The sequence below is a fragment of the Neolamprologus brichardi genome, chromosome 3, assembly GCF_056152115.1.
Source record: "Neolamprologus brichardi isolate AB-2024 chromosome 3, ASM5615211v1, whole genome shotgun sequence".
Classification (NCBI taxonomy): domain Eukaryota; kingdom Metazoa; phylum Chordata; class Actinopteri; order Cichliformes; family Cichlidae; genus Neolamprologus; species Neolamprologus brichardi.
The window spans coordinates 35,478,376-35,502,259 of NC_142106.1; the positions used below are offsets into that span (position 1 = coordinate 35,478,376).

A 23,884-nucleotide genomic window follows, 5' to 3' on the forward strand; every position below is an offset into this window, starting at 1 on the left:
TCACACGCCGCGTTGGCTCGCAACAAGTGGTGAAAAGTTTTCAGACCCCCCTCCCCTGTATGTTTTTGTTGGGGGAAAAGTTGTTGGGAGTTAAGTCGTGTGAATGTAGCTTCCCCGTATTTTTTCCCTCGCCTCTCGGTAACAGTGGGAATGCGAGTTTTTACTCCAGGGAAGTCGAGCTTCGAGCAGGGTTTTTCCTCCCTACGTCCTCCGGCTCGGACCGAAAATCTCGGTGGCCCTCATCGTTTCACCTCTGCCGTCTCGTTAGCCACCTAAGCTAGCTCCGCCGCCAGCTAACTGCCCCACAAAGTTATCGCTACCTCGCCTCACGGTGTGTGTGTGTATTTCTTTCGGAAACTTCCAGGTCGGCAGGAAAAGAAGAAGAAAAAAGAAACCGCAAACGTAGAGATGGCGGAAACCAAAATAATTTATCATATCGACGAGGAGGAGACGCCGTATTTGGTGAAGATTCCCATCGCTGCCGAAAATATCACTTTGCTGGATTTTAAACAGGTCCTGAACAAGCCAAACTACAAGTTCTTCTTCAAGTCTATGGACCAAGACTTCGGGTGAGCTGCAGTGATTTCTTTCCTTCCCCTCTCTCTGTCTCTAGTAGAAGGAGAGCTGTGAGCTTTGCATGCAAAATAAGGAGATCCATCATGCAAACGTGAATGTAGGCACAGAAATTTTGGAAAGCAGCCCCCCTTTTGTTGTGCTTGGATTTTCTGATCGGAGGAGTGACTTCCCAGAGCTAACGTGCGTATATAGTTTTGGGAGAAAATGCTGTTTGTATCTCTAAAACCACTCTATCCCATCTTGTGAGCAGTTGTGGTATATTTGTCGCTGGGGGTAACTTGTGGTTCGAGGGAGGGTGAACATGCATGAAGCCAGCCTGTCTGGACCCCAGTCCCCCAAGCCCGGCCTTAATCAGAAAGTTATAATGAGTGGTGATGAATATTCAAATACCAGAGGTAGCTGTGTCGGCTGGGACTTTTCTCAGAAAACATCATCATTACAATGGGAGGCATTCCCTGCCCCTGCTGCTTTTCTTTGCCCTAATCCTCATGCCTCCCTCCCTCCTTCAGTCCATCATCTGCTGAAATCCTCGCCTTTTCTTTCTTTCGGGTTTTGTCTCCCCTCTTTAACACTATGGCCTCCCAGCCATCCGTCCATTCCCCCAATTCCTCACACACACAGACACACACAAAAACTTCCTTAGAAAGAGCCGTCTCCTCGCCTCTATCAATTCAATCTTGCTGTGTGTTTTCGCGCAGAGGAATGCATGTTTGTGGTTTATTCACACAGCGAGAGACCCTTAGGGTTTCTGTTAAATACATTGTAGTCTTGGATGAAGATTTGGTCTGGGCTATTTGCCTCTTTTACTCAGTTTGGATGGCACCAGGGGAGCCTGTGCCAAGCCAGCCCTAATATCAACCCGGAGATGAGGTGGATTTTTTGGCTTTTCACTGGGCTTTGACAACACTGGTGGGCTGCTATTAGCTGTCAACAGAAGCAACATCGATATTAGATCTGTTTAAAAAATACTGTACATCTGGTCTAACCAGTGCCTGTAACCCCCCCCCCCCCCCCAAAAAAAAAAAATAAAAAAAATAAAAAAAAAAAAAAATAATTGGAAGTTGCAGTTTACCTAATGTAGTCGTGCTGTTTACATCATAGCGTTAAGCCTAGAGAGTATATAAAAGATGGATAGTTTTTGGATGGATGGGCATGATTTTCAATTCTGAAAAGTGACGCTAATGTGAAAGTACCTTGTAATAAACAGAAGGGGCGACTCTTCTGGTTGTGAAAAGAAGTCTGCTTGCATAGAAGTGAACAAACTGATGTCACTCCAGAATTAGAGTGTTTAGTGGGAACGTTGTAAAAGTGCTTATGTTTAAGGTAGAGCCAGTGGTGTAGCACTAGTAATGCAGTATAGTGATTGTTTTTCTGCGCTTAAAAACAACGCTGCAGCACATTCATGGCTGGAGCCTGGCCTGTGCTCTGCGTATGGCTTATTAAGTGAGTCACAAATGCACAGAAGTTGTAGTTTTTATACTCTTTATCATTACCAGTACCATTTTGGATAGTAAACTCTGGGTTTATGGGACTGCTTCATTTTTCTAAGTTGGAAATTCAAGTTGAGGGGTACGTTCCAGTTAAACATTCCAGCTGAGAACTTGGAAATCTGGACTTTCATACAAATCTCACAGCATTATGGTGGGGCTTTCTTGTGTTTGACAACCTGCTGTTGTATGAGTGAGCTCATATTTAAAAGTCTGAATTCTGCTTCTGCAGCAAATCTAGTAATGTAGAGCCCAAGCTAGTGCCAAACACTGTTGTCTGCATTTATACCCGTAGGAGCTGCACAGACGACGATGTGTACTTACATTTCTAGGGAGATGTGTGGCAGTTTATGGCATAGGTTTTTAGACAAGTTGTCTGTCATTAGTACGTACACAATGATGGCCATGTTTGGCCTACGTATTTGAAACCCATATTTAGGATTTGGGATCCATCACCTAAGCATACCATACTGTAGCATCTTTTTTTTTAATAAAACAGTTTAAAAGAACTAAAACGAACACAAAGTGGTGTACATTGGAACTAAATAATAAAAATACACAAGATTGAAATAAAAAAATGAATTAAATAGGTCAAATAACTACAAGAAAAAGAGACTTCACCATTAAGGTGACGCTTTCAAATATCTTCCATATATATATATATATATATATATATCACTTACTGTTTATTACATGTAACATGAAGAAAACATGTTACGTGGAAAAAGGGAATGACTTGATACTCTGCTCACTCACTGTTTATTTTCTATTGAATTTCCTTTCAAAAGCACCACAAACTGACGCTACCAACATGAAGTTTAAAACTTTAACAAAAAGTGAACATTATAAACTTTCCAGACTTTTTGGAGGTCTGTTGTATTAGTTTTAGTCTAATGTCCTAAAGAGTGCGTGTGTGTGTGCAGCTGTCATGTGCACAGTAAGATAATTGGCGAGCTTTTCAATCAGCGTGTCGATTTATGTTACCTTTACTAGACTTTGTAAGTTAACTGTCAGATTAAGAGCTTGTCCCTGTGTAACTGGGTAACACATGATTATGTTTAGACCCCGTGTGCTTGTGTGTGAGTACTAAATGTTAAACGTCTCAAACGAGCCACCCTCTGGAAACTCTCAAAGACTGTATGGCCTGTCTTTAAGTTAAATTGCACTGTCTGGCATCATGCTCTCTCATTTGAATATCTCCAACTGAGTTCAGATGAAAAATTTCAAACATAGCTCTGAGTCAGCTGTCCAATCAAAGCAGGGACTTTTTCTCCCCCTCTCTTCCCCCTGCTCCCTCCTAACCAGGAGAGGAGTGTGTAATAGTGTGTGTTTTCATTTGTCCTGGGTTGAGGCCAGCTGTCGAGGAGATCTGTGTGTGTGGCAGAGGGGGAGCTCCGTGGAGCAGAGCAGGCCAGGGCTGGTGCTAGGAACCTGGACCTGGATAGGGGCCATTTGCTGGGTGTCTATGGGGAGAAGAAAGGGAGAGAAAGAACAGGGTGGTGTTCATTTAGAGTCACTGGATATTCTGCTGTATACATGTGCGTTGAGAAGGGATCAGGGAGCTGTTTGAGTAAGATTAATTGTTAGAACAGCAATGCCGTGTTGAGAGTGAGGAATTTAAGGGTAGCAAGGGACTTGAAGAATGGTAGTCGGCAGGGAAAAGTTTAAGTTAATCCAACAGGACTCTGCATATTTCAGAGTTGTTTATGCATTGTAGTCGAGGCATTTCAGTATGTGTTGAAATGACTTTCGACTGTGGTCTCTTGTTTGTTTGGGGGACAGAGGAATGATGACAATCTTACTCTCTGCAGACAATTTGTGCATCTGTCCATCTGCCGTCTAGGTGCAGATTTATAGTCCTGAAAAAGCGTAATGGATAGGAAAAAAAATATTGTTAGCTACGTCAGTAGCCATATAGACAGGGCTCTCAAAACCTGCAGCAGATCCTCAATAGTGCCCACTACAATCTGGCTGTATGCTAGCATGCACCCACAAAACCAGCTCTCAACAGCTGCTTACAAAAGCCCAGTGGAGCCTGACCAAGTCTCACACACTTAAGAGGAGGTACGTTGGCATGTGAAGCTGGAAAAAGGAGACTTTTGGAGACGCTTGAACAGCCAAGTGTCCTCTATGTAACACTTACGCCCAGCTCGGTCTCTTGGAACTACTGTAGCTGAAGCCAAGTGTTTGCCTCTCTGTAAACATGGAAGTCTTAGATGGAGGAGGGGAAAACTGCCAGACGGATGTGTTGTCTTTAAAGAATTTAGACCACGTTGGCTATTAATGTTAAGTAGCTGCTGTTATCTGTAATGGCTTTGCATGCAGATTTAGTTGACCGGGTTGTGTAATTCACAAGTAGGCTCAATGTGTTTTAGCTCATTGTGATAAAAGAAGAAATTCCTCAGTGTCTGTGAAGCAGTTTTGTGATGTTTGTTGTTAGTGTGCTGATTCATGGCTCCATGACTTGGGTGGTATTTTGGAAATAAGATTAGAAGCAGGATCCCAGTGATAAGCTTGTTCTTATACTGGTGTGGAGTTTACTTTTAATGTGGGCTAACTGAAGGTAAATTAGTTAAATGTTGCTTTAATATTCATTTAATCCTCTTACAATACTGGTACATTACATTTAGATCAACTTGATCTACATTCAAGGAATCTGAGGTCAGGAAGGAGACTGACTGTTTTGGCTCTCCTTTGTGTACAACTCAGATATTTGCAAAATGACTGAACAATCAACACCTCGCCAACACTGTGCCAGTCGCATTCACACTTTAAGAATAAGTGCAATTTTGTTAATACAATAGTCTGAAAGAACAAGAAACGTGATGGATTTGAGCCAGAGGAAGTAACAGAGGCTCATCAGCTTTACTGTAAAGATCATCCTCCCCTAATAGCCTATTCAGTAAGGAGCCAGTATAATTCAGTTCAGGTTTAGTTAAATAGTCCCAGTTCACAACAGCAGTCGCTCAAAGATACTTGCAGGGTTATTGCAGGATTAAGATGGTACATTGTTACAGAGAGAACCCCAACAATTAGATAAGCCCTGGTGTGTGACTACAAATGCTAAAAAGCCAGTCCTAGGCAAGGTTTCCTCTACCTCTGCTGACTGAATCCAAAACATTTTTAATACAATTTCTGTGCCCTTGTTTTGTTTCATTTCATTTCAGAGATATTTTTGAGACTCTCGACTGGGTCACACTAGTTTCTTTCTTCTGCAGTTTGGTAGTGTTGGTGAGATACTTGGATGTGTTGTACAATCAATTCCCTATTATAATCAAAAACATGCAAATTCTTTTATCCTTAAACCAAGTTTTCTTGTATAAAGGAATTTTTTGTACCTCCCAGAGAGGTTCTATTCAACCAAGAATTGAACCCCTTCTTATCTCTATTGCCTTTACTCTTCATAGCAAGTAATCTGACTAGCCTATGTAGCCACCCACCAAAAACACAAAAAAAAGCATTTAAACTCATTATCTTTTTTTTTTTTCTTTAGAAAATGTTCCTCAGGTTTGGCCAAATGCGATCTTCCTCCCAGCCATCCTTTTAATGTTGATTTGCAGTTTTTCAGTGAAATCAGTTTTAATATGAGTGTGATCGACTGCAGCTGCATTGATGTGGCTGTAAGCTGATGATTTACCCAGATGGGTTTTGAGTTAACCCTGGCACTTTGATTTGGTGCAGCTGTGTTGTTGTCACGGGCTCATATATTTCATGTAATGTGTCGGTAATGTAAACTGTTTAATTCCCCTCCGCACTTTCACTTTTTCCATTTATGACTTAATGTCGTTTTCAGCCCTCTTTTCTCCACTGCAGTGTACCATACAGATCACACTTATCATGATGTCAGAAAACCAGAACCGTTCAAACCAACTGAACCTCCCTGTGTGTCTCTGTTCTTCAGGGTGGTGAAGGAAGAGATTTCAGACGACAGTGCCAAGTTGCCATGTTTCAACGGCAGAGTGGTGTCATGGGTAAGAGATGATAAGCTGTTTATTTTCTTTTTAAAGCAGGAGTGGAAGCTATACAGATTTCCCTGCTAACCTTTCTTTTTCCATCATTTCCTCTTGAGGCTTGTCTGAAAATGTCAAGACTTAACTTTAATCTCAAGAATAAGCCTACATCATGTTTAGCCAGAGGGTGTTTGCAAAAACCACCTCTTCTTTTTCCTGTGTCTTCCTTCAGACCTCCCTCAGACCAACAGTCTTGTCTAACCAGCAGCAGCAAAATGAAGTAATTAGATTTCAGATTTTTAGCCATTAACTTTGCACAATTATATGTCATCAGAGAGTTTGCACATCTGGTCCTGGCTTGCTCTTTGGTGAAACGTTTGGAAACTTGGAACAGGAAAAAAACTGAACCAGAGTAACTGTCCACACAGGTAAAACAGGAGGGAGCAGACTCAGCAGATGTACGGGAAAAATGTTCTTGGAGCTTTATCAACAGTCTGAGTCACTGGTAGTTTTGCTAGACTGTTACTCTCATACTTCAATAAATCTTTTGTCACTCGAGAATTTTCTTACACTGAGCGCCTTGAACCGACCATTTCTTTGCATGACATTTCCCTTTTAAACATTTTAAAGAGATTTGTCAAATGAAAGCATGCACATTTTAACCTGGAGACAGACATGATGTCCATGTTTGCAGTAAGGCTGATGCACTTTTTCCATTTTTCTGAGAGAGGTCCCTACAAATATTTTCCATATCATAGTTATGCTTCCATTCAGCTTGAGAGGGGTCCTTTTTGTACCATTTGTTTTACCCCGTTATGTGTTTTAACACTGAGGGCAGTAGAGATAATGCTCTTATCTGCTTTATATTCATAGGTGTTTTTGTGTTGTTTCCTCTGCTATTTGTGTAAATTGAAAGTTTACAAAATTTCCATCCATCCATCCATCTTCTGCCTCTTATCTGGGTCCAGGTTGTGGGACAGTAGTCTAAGCTGAAATGTCTAGACTTCCCTGTCTCCCTGACGTTTCCTCTAGCTCTTTCAAGGGGGACAACGCAGGCAGTTTCAGGCCTGAGTCTAATCCGGGGCCTGCTCCCACTAACACATGCCCAAAACACTTCACCAAGAAGCATCCAGGAGGCATCTGGGTCCTTTTTGTGTGGAGCATTAGCAGCTGCAGTTTGAGTGCCTCCTTAACAACCAGCTCCACAGTCTATCTTTAAGGCTGGGCCAAGCCACCCTTTGGAGGAAGCTCACTTCCTTCTCCTTGTATCTGCCATCTCGTAGTTTCAGTGGATACCCACAGCTTAGGGCCATAGGTCAGAGTAGGAAGGTAGATCGACTGGTAGAGCAGCGGCTTTGCTTTCAAGCTCAGCTCTTACTTCACCATAACAGACTGATATAGCATCACTGCTGACACCACACCAGTATACCAGTCTCATGCTCCACTCACACCTCACACCTCAGTGACCCTTTAAATTACCCCACTTGGGGCATCCCACCCCTTTCCAGCTGAGAACTGTGACCTCAGACTTGGAGGTCCTTATTGTCAAAGCACAAACTAAATGCCTATTATTAAATTTACGCATTTACATCAATGTCAGCAAAAACTCAATACTATAAACAAGATGCTATATTAAACTGGCTCTCATTAAAAAGATAGTTCATTGTTTTCTTTGCCAGAGTAATTGTCAAATCTGGCCGGGGTGGCTGCAAGTCCTTATAAAGCTTTTATCTTAAATACGTATTTGCTAATAAACAGCCTTAAAAGATTTAAATGGTCTTAAATTCATTTTAAACGTGTCTTAAATTTTTTTAGTCAACTCGCAGCTAAAATGTTGACCAGCAACATTAAATTTTTCACTCTGTCTACACATTGATATCCTACAATGTGACCGCATTGTCAAGCTGAGCTATTTTGGAACAACTGGACCCCCGATTTAGAAGACGATATTAGCAGGAAAGCATGCATCACAGTTGTTTACATGCAGCAATGCATGACTTGGCCATGTGCAAACACATAGAACAGTATTAGGCGAGAAAGTCAAGTTAAAATTCTGTAGCTGCACGGAATTTAACATATGCAAACATTTAAATGAGCATGTCGAGATAGAAAAGGCGTTTTTAAGTTTGCCAAACAAATTCACAAAGGAAGCAAATGTCTCTCTGATTGTGTTAACTGATACTCGAGCCGAGCTGCACGCAGCGTGGCTTGTTAGCAGTTATAGCACAGCGAGTTGCCAGGTACAGCTTTCATACTTTCCATTTCTCTTGTAGAAGACCCAGTTGTTTTACTCCACCCTACGGGTTGCATTTAAAAGGAGACAAAACAATGAGACTTGGCCCAGATAAGAAGGACAGGGGCTGGAGCATCTGTTAAGTGCATAAGAACTCAAAGAGAGGGAGAACAAAGCTCAGACACCAGAGGGACTGATATGCGATCTGCACAGAGAGATGGATGAAGGGATCCCAGAAGATGAGTATTTCACAGTTACGTAGCCATTAATGGAGAGCAAAAAGCAGGGAGTGACTGGATAAAGTGGGCGAACGTCTCTGTGCACATGCTTGTGGACATTTGGTTGAGTTATTTTGACAGAAAATACAAAGCATGTTTATATGAAATCACTGAATGCACCAAACCTCCCAAACTCTGGAGCTCATATGAAGTTTATATTAAGAAACGTTATGTGTGGGCTCTGCAGTGATGTAAGAAGGCCTGGACTCCGCTCTCTGTGTTTCTATGGTCCATGTAATTGGAAGCTATATGCCATTCATCCTAATTGTTAATGTGTGATACCTCTCTCTCCCCTTGTATGTGTGTGTGTGGACACTTTTGTTGTATAATGAAGAGAGACAGGTTAAGTGTAGGATAGCGTTTCAGTTTGCCCTTGAGACCTTCGTCTGAAAAGAGTACAGTGTTTGTATGTGAAAGTAATTGACATAGTACCCGTTTTTCCTCCCTCTGCCCTCCACCTCCTTCCTTCTCGTCCTTTCATTCCTTTTCTTTTTTTTACCCTCTCGACTCTCTGCCCTCTCTTACTTTGTGCCAGTTTCTCACCACTCCACATACTTGCCTACTTTTTTCCTAATACTTTCCATCCTGCTTCCCTCGACCTTTACCTCAGATTCTTTCCTCTCTTTATTTTTTTTGTGTTGTTTCTAAATCTCTTTTATTTTTCTTCCTTTTATATATCAGTTGGTATCTTCAGACACTCCAGCAGCAGAGCCCCCAGTGGCAGTGGTCCCCCCTGTGGAAACAACTACCCAGCCTTTGCCCCCTCCGCCACCCCTTCCTCCCCCACCTGCAGAGAGGACCGGGGGCATCGGGGACTCCAGACCACCATCTTTCCAGTAAGCAACACACACACACACACACACACACACACACACACACACACACACACACACACACACACACACACACACACACACACACACACACACACACACACACACACACGTGAATCATTTACTGTGTATTTAAAGTGAGGGAAATGATTATTTGATCCCCTGCTGAAGTTTGCAAGCTTGCTCACTTATCAGGAAATGAACAGTTTCAAATTTTAAGGTAGTTTTAGTTTAATGGACTGAGACAGAACATCAGCGAACAATCCTGAAAAAACACTTTGCATTAAAGTTTTAAACTGATTTGCATGTCACTGTCATGAAATTAGTATTTGATCAACAAGTAAAACACAACTTAGTACTTGGTGGAGAAACTCTTGTTAGCAAGCCCAGCTGTAAGATGTTTCTTGTAGTTGGTCACCAGGTTTGCACAAATCTTTAAATCCTTTCTTAGCTGCCCCATGGCAGCTCAAAACTTCAGCTTCCTCCACAGAGTTTGTATAAGTCTGAGGTTTGAAGACTGGCTAGGCCACTTCATGATTTCCTGCTTCATCTGTAGCTGCTCCTTTGTTGCCTTGGTGATTTTTTTTTGGTCACGCTAGAACATCCATCCAGCTCAGTTGCAGACAGGAAAGGACTGCAGAGGGTCATCAACACAGCCCAGAAGATCACTGGCTGCTCTCTGCCCAGTCTGGAGGCCATTGCAAACTCCCGATACCTCAGCAGAGCTGGCAATATCATTAAGGACTACTCTCACCCCAGTAATCAACTGAACTATTACCGTCAGGCCGACGGTACAGGTCACATAAAACCAGGACAAACAGATTCAGGGATAGCTTCTTTCCCAGAGCTATCACCGTAGTAAATAAGCACAAAACAATTAAACCTGCTTAACTATACCATACTTGCCATTGTCACTATATTATGCTGCTATTCATACTATCATTATATTATGCTGCTATCCTGTATATATCATACTTATTATTGTCTGAGTACTACGGTTGTTTTATTGTACTTTTTATATTTTATATTTATATTTATTTTGCATTTTGCACCAAGGGAGTGGCACTCCAATTTCGTTGTACTTTGTACAATGACAATAAAGGCTATTCTATTCTATTCTATTCTATTCTATCCATGACCCGTTTTCGGCGTTCTGGCTGAGAGAAGGAGGTTCTCGTCCGTGATTGTATATTACATGTCTTGTTCATTGACCCCCTCGATGCAGTGAAGTCATCTTGTCCCCTTAGCAGAAAAACAGCCCCAATAATGGTTCCAACTCCTGAACCGCAGGGATGTGCTTTTTGGGTCATACTCAGCATTTTCCTTCTTTCAAACACAGTTGGTTGAGATGATGTCAAAGAGCTAGATTTGAATTTTACAGTGTTTATTTAAATGTTAAATGTCACCGTTATTATTGTCCGGCTGGAAACAGCGGAGGTGTCCAAATTCAGAGGCTGGGTCCACCTGAGGACCCGGCCTTCGTGGTCTAAGTGGGTCGGGTAGGAAAATGAGCGACCGTGAAATTGGACGGTTTAGCCTTCAGAATTACGTCACGAGCTCTCTCAGTGGAGTGAAACTGTTCCGTCTGCTCCTTGCTATCTAAAATATAACCGGACGCTGGCGTACATTTTCGACCATCTCACACTTCAGTTTAATCAGTTTTCTGTCTGACGTTTATTCAGCTGTGTGAAAACCGCCAGAGGAACCCTCCCGAGAGATTAATAAAGTTTTGTTTAATCTAATCTAATAACTTTAATCTCAGCCAAACCGATTTACTCACGAACAAATAAAACACTGAAAAAGGCCAAACAATAACATGTTTTAGTTATTTAAGTGACTTATATATCATGTTTATCCTGAGTAGTGAAAGACCGCGGGGTTTATAAACGATGTGCCGGGAGTTTGCTGTTCTCGTCAGCTCAGATATTTGAAGTTTACACAGCTACATTCTCGCCTGAAAATATGTTAAAAGTTTATTTTGTGACCTAGAAAGAATAATAAGAGTAGTATTAAAACTAAGTAACTGCAGCAGTAGTAGCCATTGTTGGAAACTGGAATTGCCTGGGCCTATCTGGGATATGGTTTTTAAATTTTGTTGTCCGGGTGGAAAATCGGGAGATTTTCAGGAGGGGCACTGAAATTCAGGATTCTCACAGAAAAATCAGGAAGGGTGGCATGTATTGATGTTGTGTGCGCTGCAGGATTTCATTGCATTGTGGTCAAGTGTGTTACCAGTGTTGTTCTTAGCGACTGTGATCTCAACTGTCTTCAGGTCATTAACAAGCTGATCTCATGTAGTTTTGGGATGATCCACCACTTTTCACCCATTGTACTTGAAGATTTGCAACACACACCTGTGCTCCTCCTATAGTTTTAATTAGAAACTGTATATTTACCTGAATATCTCACACTCTCAGAGTATCAGGTTTACGCACGAATATGTGAGCTCATTTGAAACTGATCTTAGCTGGGACCGCCCTTGTTATTGACACAAGGAAAAGCTTTCAATCCCTGAGTAGACAGATCTGATTGAAGTGTTCCCTCACACAGTTTGAGTATGTTTTTGCCATATTCAAGAACTTCCTTTCCAGTGTGCTTTGAAATGTTATGAAATGTGGTCTAGTTGGCTTGGATAGTTGGGGTTACTGCAGAAAACTGTAACATCACATTAAGTTAATATGACAAATGTGTCAACAAACAGTTATCTAGTGATGATTCTTGTTTAACACTGTTTTGGAAATATCTGCTAATAGCAGTGAACCAACTGGTTTCTCACTTTGTTTGCTGTCAGTTCCTGTGAAGGTATTCAACGCTGGGTTTACCAGAACCTGCATTGAGACCGAGGCTACCAAAAACATTAGTTTTGAGCTGAAAGAGCAGAACGAAGAAGTGAATGAAGCTTAAAAACTGTCAAGCTAATACAAGTCTTTAGAGCAAGAATGACATCTCATCTTACATGTAGTCATTTCATTTTTTTAAAACAAACAAACAAACAAAAACATGCATGCGCGCACACACACACGTGTGTGATTAGGACAGCTTTTAAAAAAGCAAAAAACCTGTATGAATTTCAAAATAATTATTTATTATTTATTTGTATTATATTATATTATATTGTACAGCTTGTACATACATGTACGAAGAAGGTTGAAGTGGGACTTCACAGGTGGGCAAGCTGTAAGATCAGGTGTAGCAAAAATGTGTATCAGTGTGGGCCAAAAAATCAGAAGTGGTTGCATACTGTTTTGTATTGGGATGTCCAGTAGATTTTCGCTTTATTGTACATAAATCACAGGTCAGCTGTGATGAACTGCTACTCTGATATTCACTGCTCTTTGTAGATCGAGTCAATTGAGCTCAACAGGATGTAAACAGATGATTCAATAGCTGTAGGGATGATTTCTAACACCTGGGCAGTATAAAGCTAATCAAAAAGGTAGAATTCAGTGAGTGAATCTAATCAGCGTCGCCAGCTTAGATATACATCGATGTTTGCTGCCTTTCATGTAATCTAATATTGATATTGATATGACCAATCCAACATTACTGAAAACTATAGTTATAACCATAGCCCATCCTTTATCTTTATAAAAAACCAAGTATATCTGCACACTGCTTTTTCACGAGTCATTAGTAAGGAAGTAAAGAAGAAAAAGTAAATTAGTTATTTGTTTCCAGAATATGTTTGGAGCTAGACCGACACCTTACTGCTCATAGGTGATAATCTTCAAATGAAAGGGTCTCTGGTACCAAAGAAAAGGTTCAGTTTAACCAGCTGTTTTTATAACTGGGTGGTCTCCAGGGTACTGGATGCTGATCATTTATTAACTTATTCCAGATGTATTATCAGTGTAGATATAACACCAAGCTATGAGAAACTGATTTTGGGGGACAGTTCTTTGTTTTGTTTTTGTATGTTAAAAAACAATCAAGCTGCGAAAGGCTTAACCAGCCATTTAATTGCGGGTCTCGTGAATCCAGTGTTAGTTGTGCTTTAATTTTTTATAGTGTAGACAGTGGGTCTGAATCTTAAAAGCAAACGAATTATCATTCAGTCTGATTGTGGTTGTGTTGATGTACACACAGCTTACAAAAATGAAGAAATTCTTGTGAGTGGTAGAAAAATATGAAAAGCTTACTGTGTGATGTCAATAAAATTACAGTAGCTCTAATGCACAGTGACCATGCCGTGCTTTGTGTCTTCATGTGTCTTAAACTTTTTGATCGTTGTAGGAAAATGTGCTAATATTGGACCAGCAAAGAGATTGTGCTGTTCTATAGCCTTCACTGCAATAAGAGACACTGTAATACATAGCAGATGTCATGTCCAAGGCCTCATTAAAGTGACACGTACCTGACCAACAACTTTAATGTAAGCAACATTAAGCACATAATGCTAAAAGTATGTATTAAAATGTTGATTTGGTGTTTAAAAGGGAACAGTTGTACATGTGTTCAGCTCTATATTTGTATTCTTAGACTCCCAGAGTAGTCTGACAACATCTAAGGAGCCTATACTGGGCTTTGGTCCATCTTCTGATTTCACCCAAGGTCCTTCTCAGGACGCTTATTTGGACAATTACCAAATAGCGTGATATAAATATGTAAATGTTCTGTAAATGTGACAGAAAATAAGGAAAAGAGTGAGTAGTTCTGTTTAACTGAAGAATAGTCTAGAGTTTGACTAAAGAAATGGATGGACTGATATCAGCTGATTCTAGTTTATTACTGATAAGGATGTCTCTTGGGAGATAACAGCAAAATGTCTGCAAATATGGCAATGAGATCATTTAGAAAAAAGGCTTCTTTTGAAGTTTGTCCAGCAGAAACACTGACAGACTTTTCTTTTGACTGTTAAAATGTCCTCCTGAAAATATTACAGTTCTTTAAATAGCAAATTGGCACTTATTTTCTTTATTTATTTGTATGATAATTAATAAATAATATAAATACTTGTATGATGTGTCAGATTCAGTTAAGCCCATTTTCATTCAGAGGAAGCTGTTAGAAATTAGGACGAAAAAAATAAAGCATAGATATTCGTATACAACAGCAGGCAATACTGCTTTAAAAGAACAGGTAATTTAAGGAAGGGCATGTACTTTCTAGCCTACTATAATTGCAAAAATGCATAACATAAAAAACGTATGTAGTTAGAAATGCCTTTTATGTTGTAAACACTGATTACTGCAAATCCAGTGTTGAAATCCAGTCGTGCTCTAATTCCATCTGTAATTGTGCTTATTTTTACAGTCCCAATGCAACAGGCAGCGTGGAGACTTTGGACGACCAGACTGAAACGGAGTCTGTAGTTTCTTTCAGGAGAGAGAGGCCTCGGCACAGAGAGAGCATGGAACAACACGGTGAGACACTCGTGCACACGAAAACAATCCTTTTAATACTGCCTCCTATCAAGATTTGGCACGTCTATATCTCCCAGACACTCAATACAAGTTGATATAATCAGAGAGTTGCTGAGGAGTGAGGAATGTTTGGGATCTATAGGGAAACCCTGACTTGCACAAACATGAAAAATCATGTTGATTATTTTCCCTGTTGTCTTTGGGGACTCTCGTGCGGCATCTCAGGCCCTCGTATGAACGGCCAGAGTCGTCTGGAGCGCCACCTGGCAGGATACGAGAGCTCTAGCACGGTGATGAGCAGCGAGTTAGAAACGACCAGCTTCTGCGACTCTGAGGACGATGACACGATGAGCAGGTGAGAAAGAGATAAATGTCGTATGTATCCAGTAGGTGATGAAACAGGCTAATGCGAGAGAAGCTGTCCCTTAAATTTGTGTTGACCTCCTTAAGAGGTCAACACAAATTAAAGGTTAAAGGTTAAAGGTTTATGAGATCTTTCTCTCTCTTGACCTTTCACCTTTTGTTGAACAGGTTCAGCAGTGCCACAGAGCAGAGCACAGCTTCGAGGCTTCTTAAGCGACATCGTCGACGGAGGAAACAGCGTCCCCCACGTCTGGAGAGGGTGTGTGCACACGATTTACTTTGTGCAAACAGATTAAATATTTTGGTCACGTCAGTGTCTGTAGTGTAATGTTGTCATTTCCTGCTCCAGGCCTCCTCCTTCAGCAGTGTTACAGATTCCACGATGTCTCTGAACATCATCACCGTCACTCTAAACATGGGTCTGTACTCTCCTCATGCACCTCATGAACCTTTAAACTCGTATCTCAGATTCATTTTTCTTACCTAATGTTCACCTCGTCTTAACATTATTGTGATTTCTCAACCGAACAGAAAAGTACAACTTCCTGGGTATCAGCATAGTGGGTCAGAGCAACGAAAGGGGGGATGGAGGCATCTACATTGGCTCCATCATGAAGGGAGGAGCTGTGGCTGCTGATGGACGCATTGAACCTGGTGACATGCTGCTGCAGGTGAGGAGGAATGATGGCTTGTTCCTATATATATGACGATGTCTTGATTTATTTAGTTTTTTAAATTACTGCTCGGACAGCTGGTTTATCCAGGAAATACCAGTGTGGTTGTTTGGTTTTGAGAGCTGCTGGGTCTCATTTCAGGAGCTTTTCTAGTGGGTGATCCAGTCCAGATCAGTGCTTGTTCACTTCAGTTGTAATTCATTCTTTGTCTACATGAACACATCTGTTTCTCTCTAAAACTAAACAAAGGAAGTATTTATGCGTATGAATGCAACTGGTTTTTATTTTATTTTATTTTTTTGTTCCGATCAAGAAGCTAGAACTGGGAAATTACTGACATTTTTCTGTTGAAAAGACTTTGATTAATCAGCTACCAAAACAGTTGGTTGTTATTCTTCATCATCAGCATCAATAAATAATTCATCTCCACTTAGGAGTCTAAATAAACCTTTTTCTTATGCCTCATTATCCCCTCTCCTCCTAGGTGAATGACATCAATTTTGAAAATATGAGTAACGACGATGCAGTGCGGGTCCTGAGGGAGATTGTACACAAGCCAGGGTATGTTTTTTTTTTTTTTTTTTTTCTCATCTGACTTTTTAGATGATATCAAATGTTTTCAGGTTTTGTCTTGTCAACAGGTAGTAAGCTTTTGTTGTTATCAGGGATGGGTGGTATAGTCTCAAAATTATATCATGATATTTAGAGAAGCTATAATGATATTCCTGAGAATATAGGAAAAATTTACTGAACAGCATTTTATTGATGCTTGCAGTTTTATTAAGGCAGCAGCGTTTAGAAGTGTAAGTAAATAAAAGGGATTTTCCTTCTTGTCCTTCTGTGATGTTATATCTTGGGTTGGGCTTTAATCCAGCTTCTTAAAGTCCTGTTTCAGGAACTTTGATCCATCATTTGCTCTTCTTGTCTTATGATGTGTAGCTAGTGAGCGCTCCGGTGACACTGTGTGGAGATTTGTTTAAATTGCATGTCACTGCTAGTATCTCCTTCTTCGTAGCCTTGTGTTTTTTTTCCTCAAGTGGTGAAACATGTTCGTTCTTGCATATTTTGCAAAGTACTGTGCTTTGGGAGGTTGTAGAAGTATCTGTCTTTTTTTGTTTTGTTTTATTAATAAATAATCATTGGAGGCTGACACACAGCTCTCACTCTCAGACATGCCCTGCCTTGTCTTGTTGTTGCCATGTGACGTTTTTGTATCAGGTAAATCTTCACCCCAGTATTAGCATGGACGATGTGATCTGACCGTAGTCGTGATGTTTGCGTACTCTTTTCCAGGCCCATCATCCTCACAGTGGCAAAGTGCTGGGACCCGTCTCCTCAGGGCTACTTCACTCTGCCTCGCAGTACGTACAGCTCTGCCTGAGACACAGAACACACGGATCCATGTTTGTGTCAGTAACTGTTTCCTAATTGTTTTCCTCACCCTGCAGATGAGCCGGTCCGACCCATTGACCCTGCAGCATGGGTCAGTCACTCCGTGGCCATGACCGGGGCTTACCCTCCCTACCCAGGCAGTTCCTCCCTCAGCACCATCACGTCCTCGTCCTCCGTCACCGAGACTGAACGTAAGAGTCTTTGCGTTCACCTTACTCTATATTTGCTCCTTTATAATATCCCCTTTGCTCTCAGCCTGTTCATGGCTGTGTATTATTTTCATAAAACTGTCCTTCGTGTCTAGTTGTCTAGTTTCATATCCAGACTCGTGATATTCAGTCTGAATGCTGTTCATTATTCTAAAGTATCTCTTTCCCCTTCTTCAGTCTGTGTCCGTCTTTGTCTCCCACCGACACTGGCACAGGAGTCGTCTTTCACATCTGTCTTTCTGCTTTTGTCGCGGCTGTTGTGTGATAAATGACGTCTGCTGCTTTCCTGCTTTTGATCTCTTTGAAGTTCCACTCCTTGCTTTCTTGTTTTTGGCCCCGTTCTGTTTTCATCTGTCATGCTTTCTTGCATGTTTTTACCTCCTGAGATTTTCCTTAAACACTCTTTCCTCCTTCTCCAGGTTTTGATGACTTTAACTTATCACTGCACTCTGACATGGCATCAGTTGCCAAAGCCATGGCCTCACCAGAGTCGGGTCTGGAAGTCCGGGACCGCATGTGGCTTAAAATCACCATTCCCAACGCTTTCCTAGGTAAGACAAAAAGTGGAAACGAGGCAAGAGAGACTACACTCGTTCCATGAACTTTTTGTGGCTCACAGGACTTTACAGGGCAGACATTATGTTCACAGAATTAAAACCGTGTGACTTGTGGGAGGAAAAACCCCTCAAGTACAAACGTGAATGCCTGTTTTGAATGAAAACATGTGTTAAATTGGAATCGCATGCAGCTGAATCACAAGGGATAATTACTACGTGTTTGTCTACTTTGTGCTTTTTGAAATGAAAATTTCAGTCTCTGATTTTATTACTTTCCCCCTAACTTTTTAATGTACTCTAACACAGCAGCTTACAGGCACACCTCAGGCGTCAGGCAGGTTTTTTTCAGTCGGAGGTGTTCATTTCACCTGAATAGTTTTTGAGCTTGTCGTTTTCCTGCTAAATTCCTCTTAAAGATATTTGATTTATAAATAATCCGCTGGTTAGATTTCCACTCGGCTACTTTAGATGTAAGCTGAAGTAAGCCCAGCAGTGTTGATGTTTCAGTTTCTCCACATAAATACATGACTCAGTGGTCTGCGTACAGCACTGGGAACCCTTCACTTTAAAACAAACTCTCAAACAGAATGCAAGCAGCTGTTATAGTGCTGCATTTAAAGTTCAATTTTTTTTCTCAAGCTCAATCTGCTGTTTCTCAAACCGTCTACAGGCATAACATCAATATGAAAACATCTGTTGTTTTCATATTGATGTGGCCTCCAGAGGGAGACAAACAACATTAATGAGTTAGTGTATTTATCTAGTTCAATCAATGTGGTAACTACGGCTTAACACGTAACCTGAATTCTAAAATCCTCCGCACATATTGACAACTTGAACTGAAAAATTCAAATTTGTATTTACCTATTGATTATTTTAGACATCAAGTAATCTTTCAAGTCAGTCAATTAATGGAGTAATAAGATTTTGTCTTATTATGGATCAACTGCTCCTTGGTTTCCATTTTAGAAATTGCAGTGTTTTAAAGATTAACTGTGTACATCTGTCAAAAAGGTTAATTAATTATTAATTAATTAATCTTGTTTAATAATTGTTTAATAACGGCGGCGCCTCTTTGCTCCTCGCGGTGTGTAAACAGACTCCGGCTCCACATTAAAGTGTGCCAGCATCATCATCCCTGCAGCAGTGACCTAATGTTAAACTTTTTATTCACACTCTGCACCTAAATATGTTTCTATTGCGGGTCTGTTTTTAGTCACAAATGTGGGTGAAAGGCTCCCGTTTACATGGCTCGATAAATCGTCGCACTGAACCATTAATCTCAGGTCCCCTTTTTTTGTAACAATGTTGGGTTTTACTGTTATATTTACCGGCCTGCAGTGCTCTTTTTCTAATTTTTCATTCTGTATTTACTGTTGATTTGAACAAAATTCGATCATGGGTGCAAATTTTAGTGACTGTTAAGCCACATGACGAACGTGACGCTTAAAACAAAAGCATTCACAGGGGATGAACATGAAACATGAACTGGGATTTATAATGATTATTTAAAAACCCATATGTTAATAACTGAGGTATGCTCGTGCAAAGTTTTGCACAGGAGGGAAGAAGGTACATGCAGATATATGTATGGTATGTTCATTATAATAAGATGTTCTTTAATTATCATTTTCATTTAATACATTTTCTGATTGTAGTAGGGGCTCTCACTGGGATTATGCTGTTTAGAAAAAGAGTCATGTGATCTGTGAAACAAATCTTTTTATGTGAGCACGCACTGAGCCTAGTGTGTGTTTTTGTTTTGCTAGTTTGTTTTTAAAAGATCAGTCAAAACTCTGCACTTTATTTCATGATTCATTGAATTTTATTACGAAAACCTGGCATCTATGGGACAAAATGTTTCTTAATGATGATTAGAATGATTTCTCTGCACCCCTCATCAGGTTCAGACGTAGTTGAGTGGTTGTTTCACCACATCGAGGGATTTCAGGACCGCCGTGAAGCCAGGAAGTACGCCAGCAACCTGCTGAAGGCCGGCTTCATTCGTCACACGGTCAATAAAATCACATTCTCCGAACAGTGCTACTATGTATTCGGAGACTTGAGCGACTGTGAGAACTGTGAGTGGCTGCAAAACCCTGACATCAAACACTGAGCAACACATCCGACTGCTGAGTTTTATCCTTAATCACATTTTGCACATGGGCACTGGTGGACGCACCGGTTGTAGAAGGGGTTAGACATTTGACGTCATAATTATCAAAGGATTCTTTAATGTCCTGCCATCGCTAAAATGAAATCTCAGGAAAGAAGACCAATCATTGTCCACCAGCTGCACCATATTAACGGTTCAGATGTAGTCTTTTTTTTTCCCGGGTCTGGTACAAGAAAAGATCTTTTCATGTCAGAGGTTGATATTTGAAGCCATTCATCGTGCAAACCTAAAAATTATTCTCTGTTAGCTGTAAATCTTGAAGGAACATTTTTGCACCATTATTCACCCTCTCCCTCGTGTCTCCCACACAGATATGGCCAATCTGTCTCTGAATGACAACGACGGTTCCAGCGGCGCCTCGGACCAGGACACCCTCGCCCCCTTGCCGCTCCCTGGGGCTTCCCCGTGGCCCATGATGCACACCTTCCCCTATCAACCATACCCAACACATCCCTTCTCCAGCCAGCCGCCTCCGTACCACGAGCTTACCAGTTACAGCTACGCCCCGGGCAGCACTGGCAGCCAACACAGCGAAGGTACGCGGAGAGAAATGTTCTTTTATTCAGTATTTATTTTTAGAGTGAGATGCTGTAGGTGAGGCCGCTGTGAGCAAACTCTTCCTGTTTGAAGGGCCACTCCAAAATATTACTCAAGAAGTTTAGCTTTTCATGACAGAGCTACATAGTGTGCTCTGACATTGTGTATAATATATCCTGTGGCTCTTGATGACTGCACACAGGGCTATTAATCATGGATATAATATTAGAAAATACAATAAAACAGGACATATGAGCTTATTGCTCAATTTCTACCATTTCAGGGTTTTTTTTGGCTCAGATGGGTCGTTTGAAGATGACAGCACATCCCTGATCCATGTCCACTAATGGCAATAAGTCTGCATTATATTATTTTCTGCCCATTTAATGAATAAAAATGTCTGAAGCTGAGTAAATGAGGGGCTTTTAATAAAACATTTTACTGCTTTTGGCCTTTGTGTGAGCCAAAAGTGCCTTCATGCATGAGAACACTGCATTTCCAAAAAGTACACTACCTCTTAGACTGGGATTCTGCCTCCTCCTGGTCTCAGACGACACATTTTATCTTTCACGTGTAAGATGAATGTGTTCACCGCTACACCAGAGACTCAGGAGAGCGTCTGTGGCATCTGTGATTCAAAATTCGGCTATTAAAAAGTGAAAAAATGAAAATGAGCAGCAATTCCTGTTGTGTAAAGGAGAGAGGATAGTTGCATATGTAGACTTAAAGGTTGAAGACATCTGCACACAGGAGTTTGCAACCAGCCATTGCCAAAGTCTAGAATGCTTCAGCCCACTCAATCGTTAATCTTCACTTTAATCAAATACAAAAGAAAATGATGCATTTTCTTGAAATCTTTGTTTAAAAGCATAAACAGCATGGTCTGGTGGCTGTACCCAGTCATATGCAAAGTGTTAGGGCCAGTGGGTCAAACGCCTGCTGCTAGGACACAACTTCAATGCAAGAGTAGTACATTTAGATCACAGTAATAAGTAATATCATAAATGAACCACCTCCTATGAACACTTTTAATTCAGTTTTTCTATAAATAAAACTGTAGACAAAGGCAGCTGTATGTATCACATGTGTGTCCTGAGGTGCATCTTTACTGTTCTGTCTGAGCCATCACACAATCCATGCAACTAAGTTGTTCTAACCCACCTCCACCGGGGGGCAGCAGTCAGCTGTGTGGAAAATGCTAAGAAATTACACAAGAAAGACTTCGCAGAAAAGTGGAAATAATTTTAGTAAAACTGGTAAATCAGCTAAGCAGTGTCATCAGAGCTCAGATTTGTTTGACTTGTTATCAAACAGTATTTTCTCTCCCGTGTTGCTGCAGGGAGCCGGAGCAGCGGCTCGACAAGAAGCGAGGGTGAGCGGCGTCGCAACACTAAAGGCCCTGGTAGCACTGTGGGCGGAGGGGAGAAATCCCCGTCCGGCGGTGGTGGAGAAGGTGGCGGGGCCGACTCGCGCTCCGGCAGCGGCAGCGAGTCTGAGTACTCGACGCGCAGCAGTCTGAGGCGCGGCCACGGTTCAGCCGCCCCCAGCGAGCACAGCCACGCCTCCCAACGCTCGCATCATCACCGCATACCCCAACCGCCCCATATGTCCCCTTACCCGCCGGGAATCCTGCCGTACAACCCCATGATGGTGATGATGGTACCCCAGCATCCACACCCGGCCATGGCAACCGCCCACGGCCTTCAGCACACGCAGCCAATGGCGGCAGCTCCCATGCACCCCGCGTTACCTCCACCTCCTTCCTCCACTCCTGGAGGACCGCCTGGTGCTCCGCCCACTCGTGACCTGGGTTCCGTACCCCCAGAGCTCACTGCGTCACGGCAGTCGTTCCACCTGGCCATGGGAAACCCCAGCGAGTTCTTCGTGGACGTCATGTAGTTTTTTTTTTTCTCTTCCTTGTGTTTGGTGTCCGTTCATGTGAAGTTAGTGTTCCCACTTGTGTCGACGAGGACCTGATGGTAGCTTATTGAACTCGTGTGTGCCTGTTGGAGTCGGAGCGCTTGACACTAAATTTGGTCGAACAGGGTTTTAAAGTAAGAACGACGATAGGACAAATCTCAACTGATCTATGTAGAAAGTTTAGCTTCTCTTCTTCAAATCCACTACAGAGCACAGCCTGTTTTTATTTTTCAGGCCTTAACCCAGGAGGTTATTGTTTCCCTCCTACAGAAAACTGTACAATATTTAGCATTTGATCATTACACTCCTTCAAACACTCACTTAATATTTTATCATGGGAAGACCCTTCCAGTTCAGCCACTTGCCCTTGAGCTGCCCCTCCAGAAACAACTGAGACCACAGTTTGGCACTAGAGGGCGCCAGACACACTCAGGCACTCAGGCCAGATTCATTGGCTGCACAGGAGCAAATCAAGTGCCTTTCCATTATTATTTACGTTTTCACACTCCAGGTACAGCAAGCATCTTTTGTTTCAGCATTGTTTGACAGTGAGCCCCTCTGTATATATCTATTACTCCTGTGTATATGCAACTCTACAGACCAGCAAACTGTAATGTGAAAAGAAAGAAAGGTCCAAAAATGTCAGAAGAACTTGTGTTTAGTAATCACTGTCTAGGCCTAGTCATGAGATAACTCTTGTTGTGAGGAATGCGGGGTGGGGGTGTTTTTTGGTGTCAGGCTGTAGAGGCTCGATGGTACTCGTGGCACTAGACATCCACAGCGGTACTTTTACCTACATGCAGTGTATATCCTCAGTAACTGTGATCCAAATGCCCCAGCTCTCCATGCTTATTTTTATGTTACTGACTCGCATTATTCACCCGTTCCTTTTTCTATGTGTGACTATATAAATCATGTGTAACCCAACTAACTATTAAGGTGCTAAATGAAGAGTCAACATTTCAGAAAGCTGACATTTATAGTGTCACATTGCTTGATTTCATATTGCCACCTTTGCTTGTGTATTTGAGAATAAATTTGATACATACTTACGGTTCAGAGTTGTTTATTTTAACTAGACACGTGAAGATTTGAATGAAGCTTGTCACCATGAACTTTATCACATTGACAGACTGCAGTACAGATGCTGCAAAAACTCTAAGGTATGTGGGATTTGAATTTAGCTTATCATCATGTTTTTAATAGATGTAATAATAGAAACATATATTCTCATACGGGAGAACTGGTGTTGATACAGGAAAGCTTTATGGTAGAAATCTTTAGAATATATTTTAATAAAACAGTTAGATCCAAATCAACTAACATAAAGCAATCA

At 41.4% G+C, this 23,884-nt stretch overlaps 1 protein-coding gene across 1 annotated transcript; it reads left to right on the forward strand.

The window, feature by feature from the left end:
• Positions 1–23: 23 nt before the first annotated feature.
• Positions 24–23,590, forward strand: dvl2 (dishevelled segment polarity protein 2). The gene is made up of 15 exons (XM_006801749.3): positions 24–569; positions 5,965–6,034; positions 9,206–9,360; positions 14,611–14,720; positions 14,946–15,075; positions 15,252–15,342; positions 15,433–15,502; positions 15,615–15,754; positions 16,242–16,318; positions 17,051–17,118; positions 17,206–17,340; positions 17,778–17,909; positions 19,820–19,996; positions 20,403–20,627; positions 21,968–23,590. Exons 1-15 carry the CDS (start codon positions 409–411, stop codon positions 22,525–22,527), a joined length of 2,301 nt encoding a protein of 766 aa, XP_006801812.1. The 5' UTR covers positions 24–408; the 3' UTR covers positions 22,528–23,590.
• The last annotated feature ends 294 nt before the right edge of the window (positions 23,591–23,884 follow it).

Bases quoted from the DNA above. Each gene is read 5' to 3' on its own strand.
- dvl2 (XM_006801749.3), top strand. From the start codon at position 409: ATGGCGGAAACCAAAATAATTTATCATATCGACGAGGAGGAGACGCCG. The intron at 15,503-15,614 runs GTCTGTACTCTC...TCAACCGAACAG, and splicing joins CACCGTCACTCTAAACATGG to AAAAGTACAACTTCCTGGGT. The intron at 20,628-21,967 runs GTACGCGGAGAG...GTGTTGCTGCAG, and splicing joins TGGCAGCCAACACAGCGAAG to GGAGCCGGAGCAGCGGCTCG.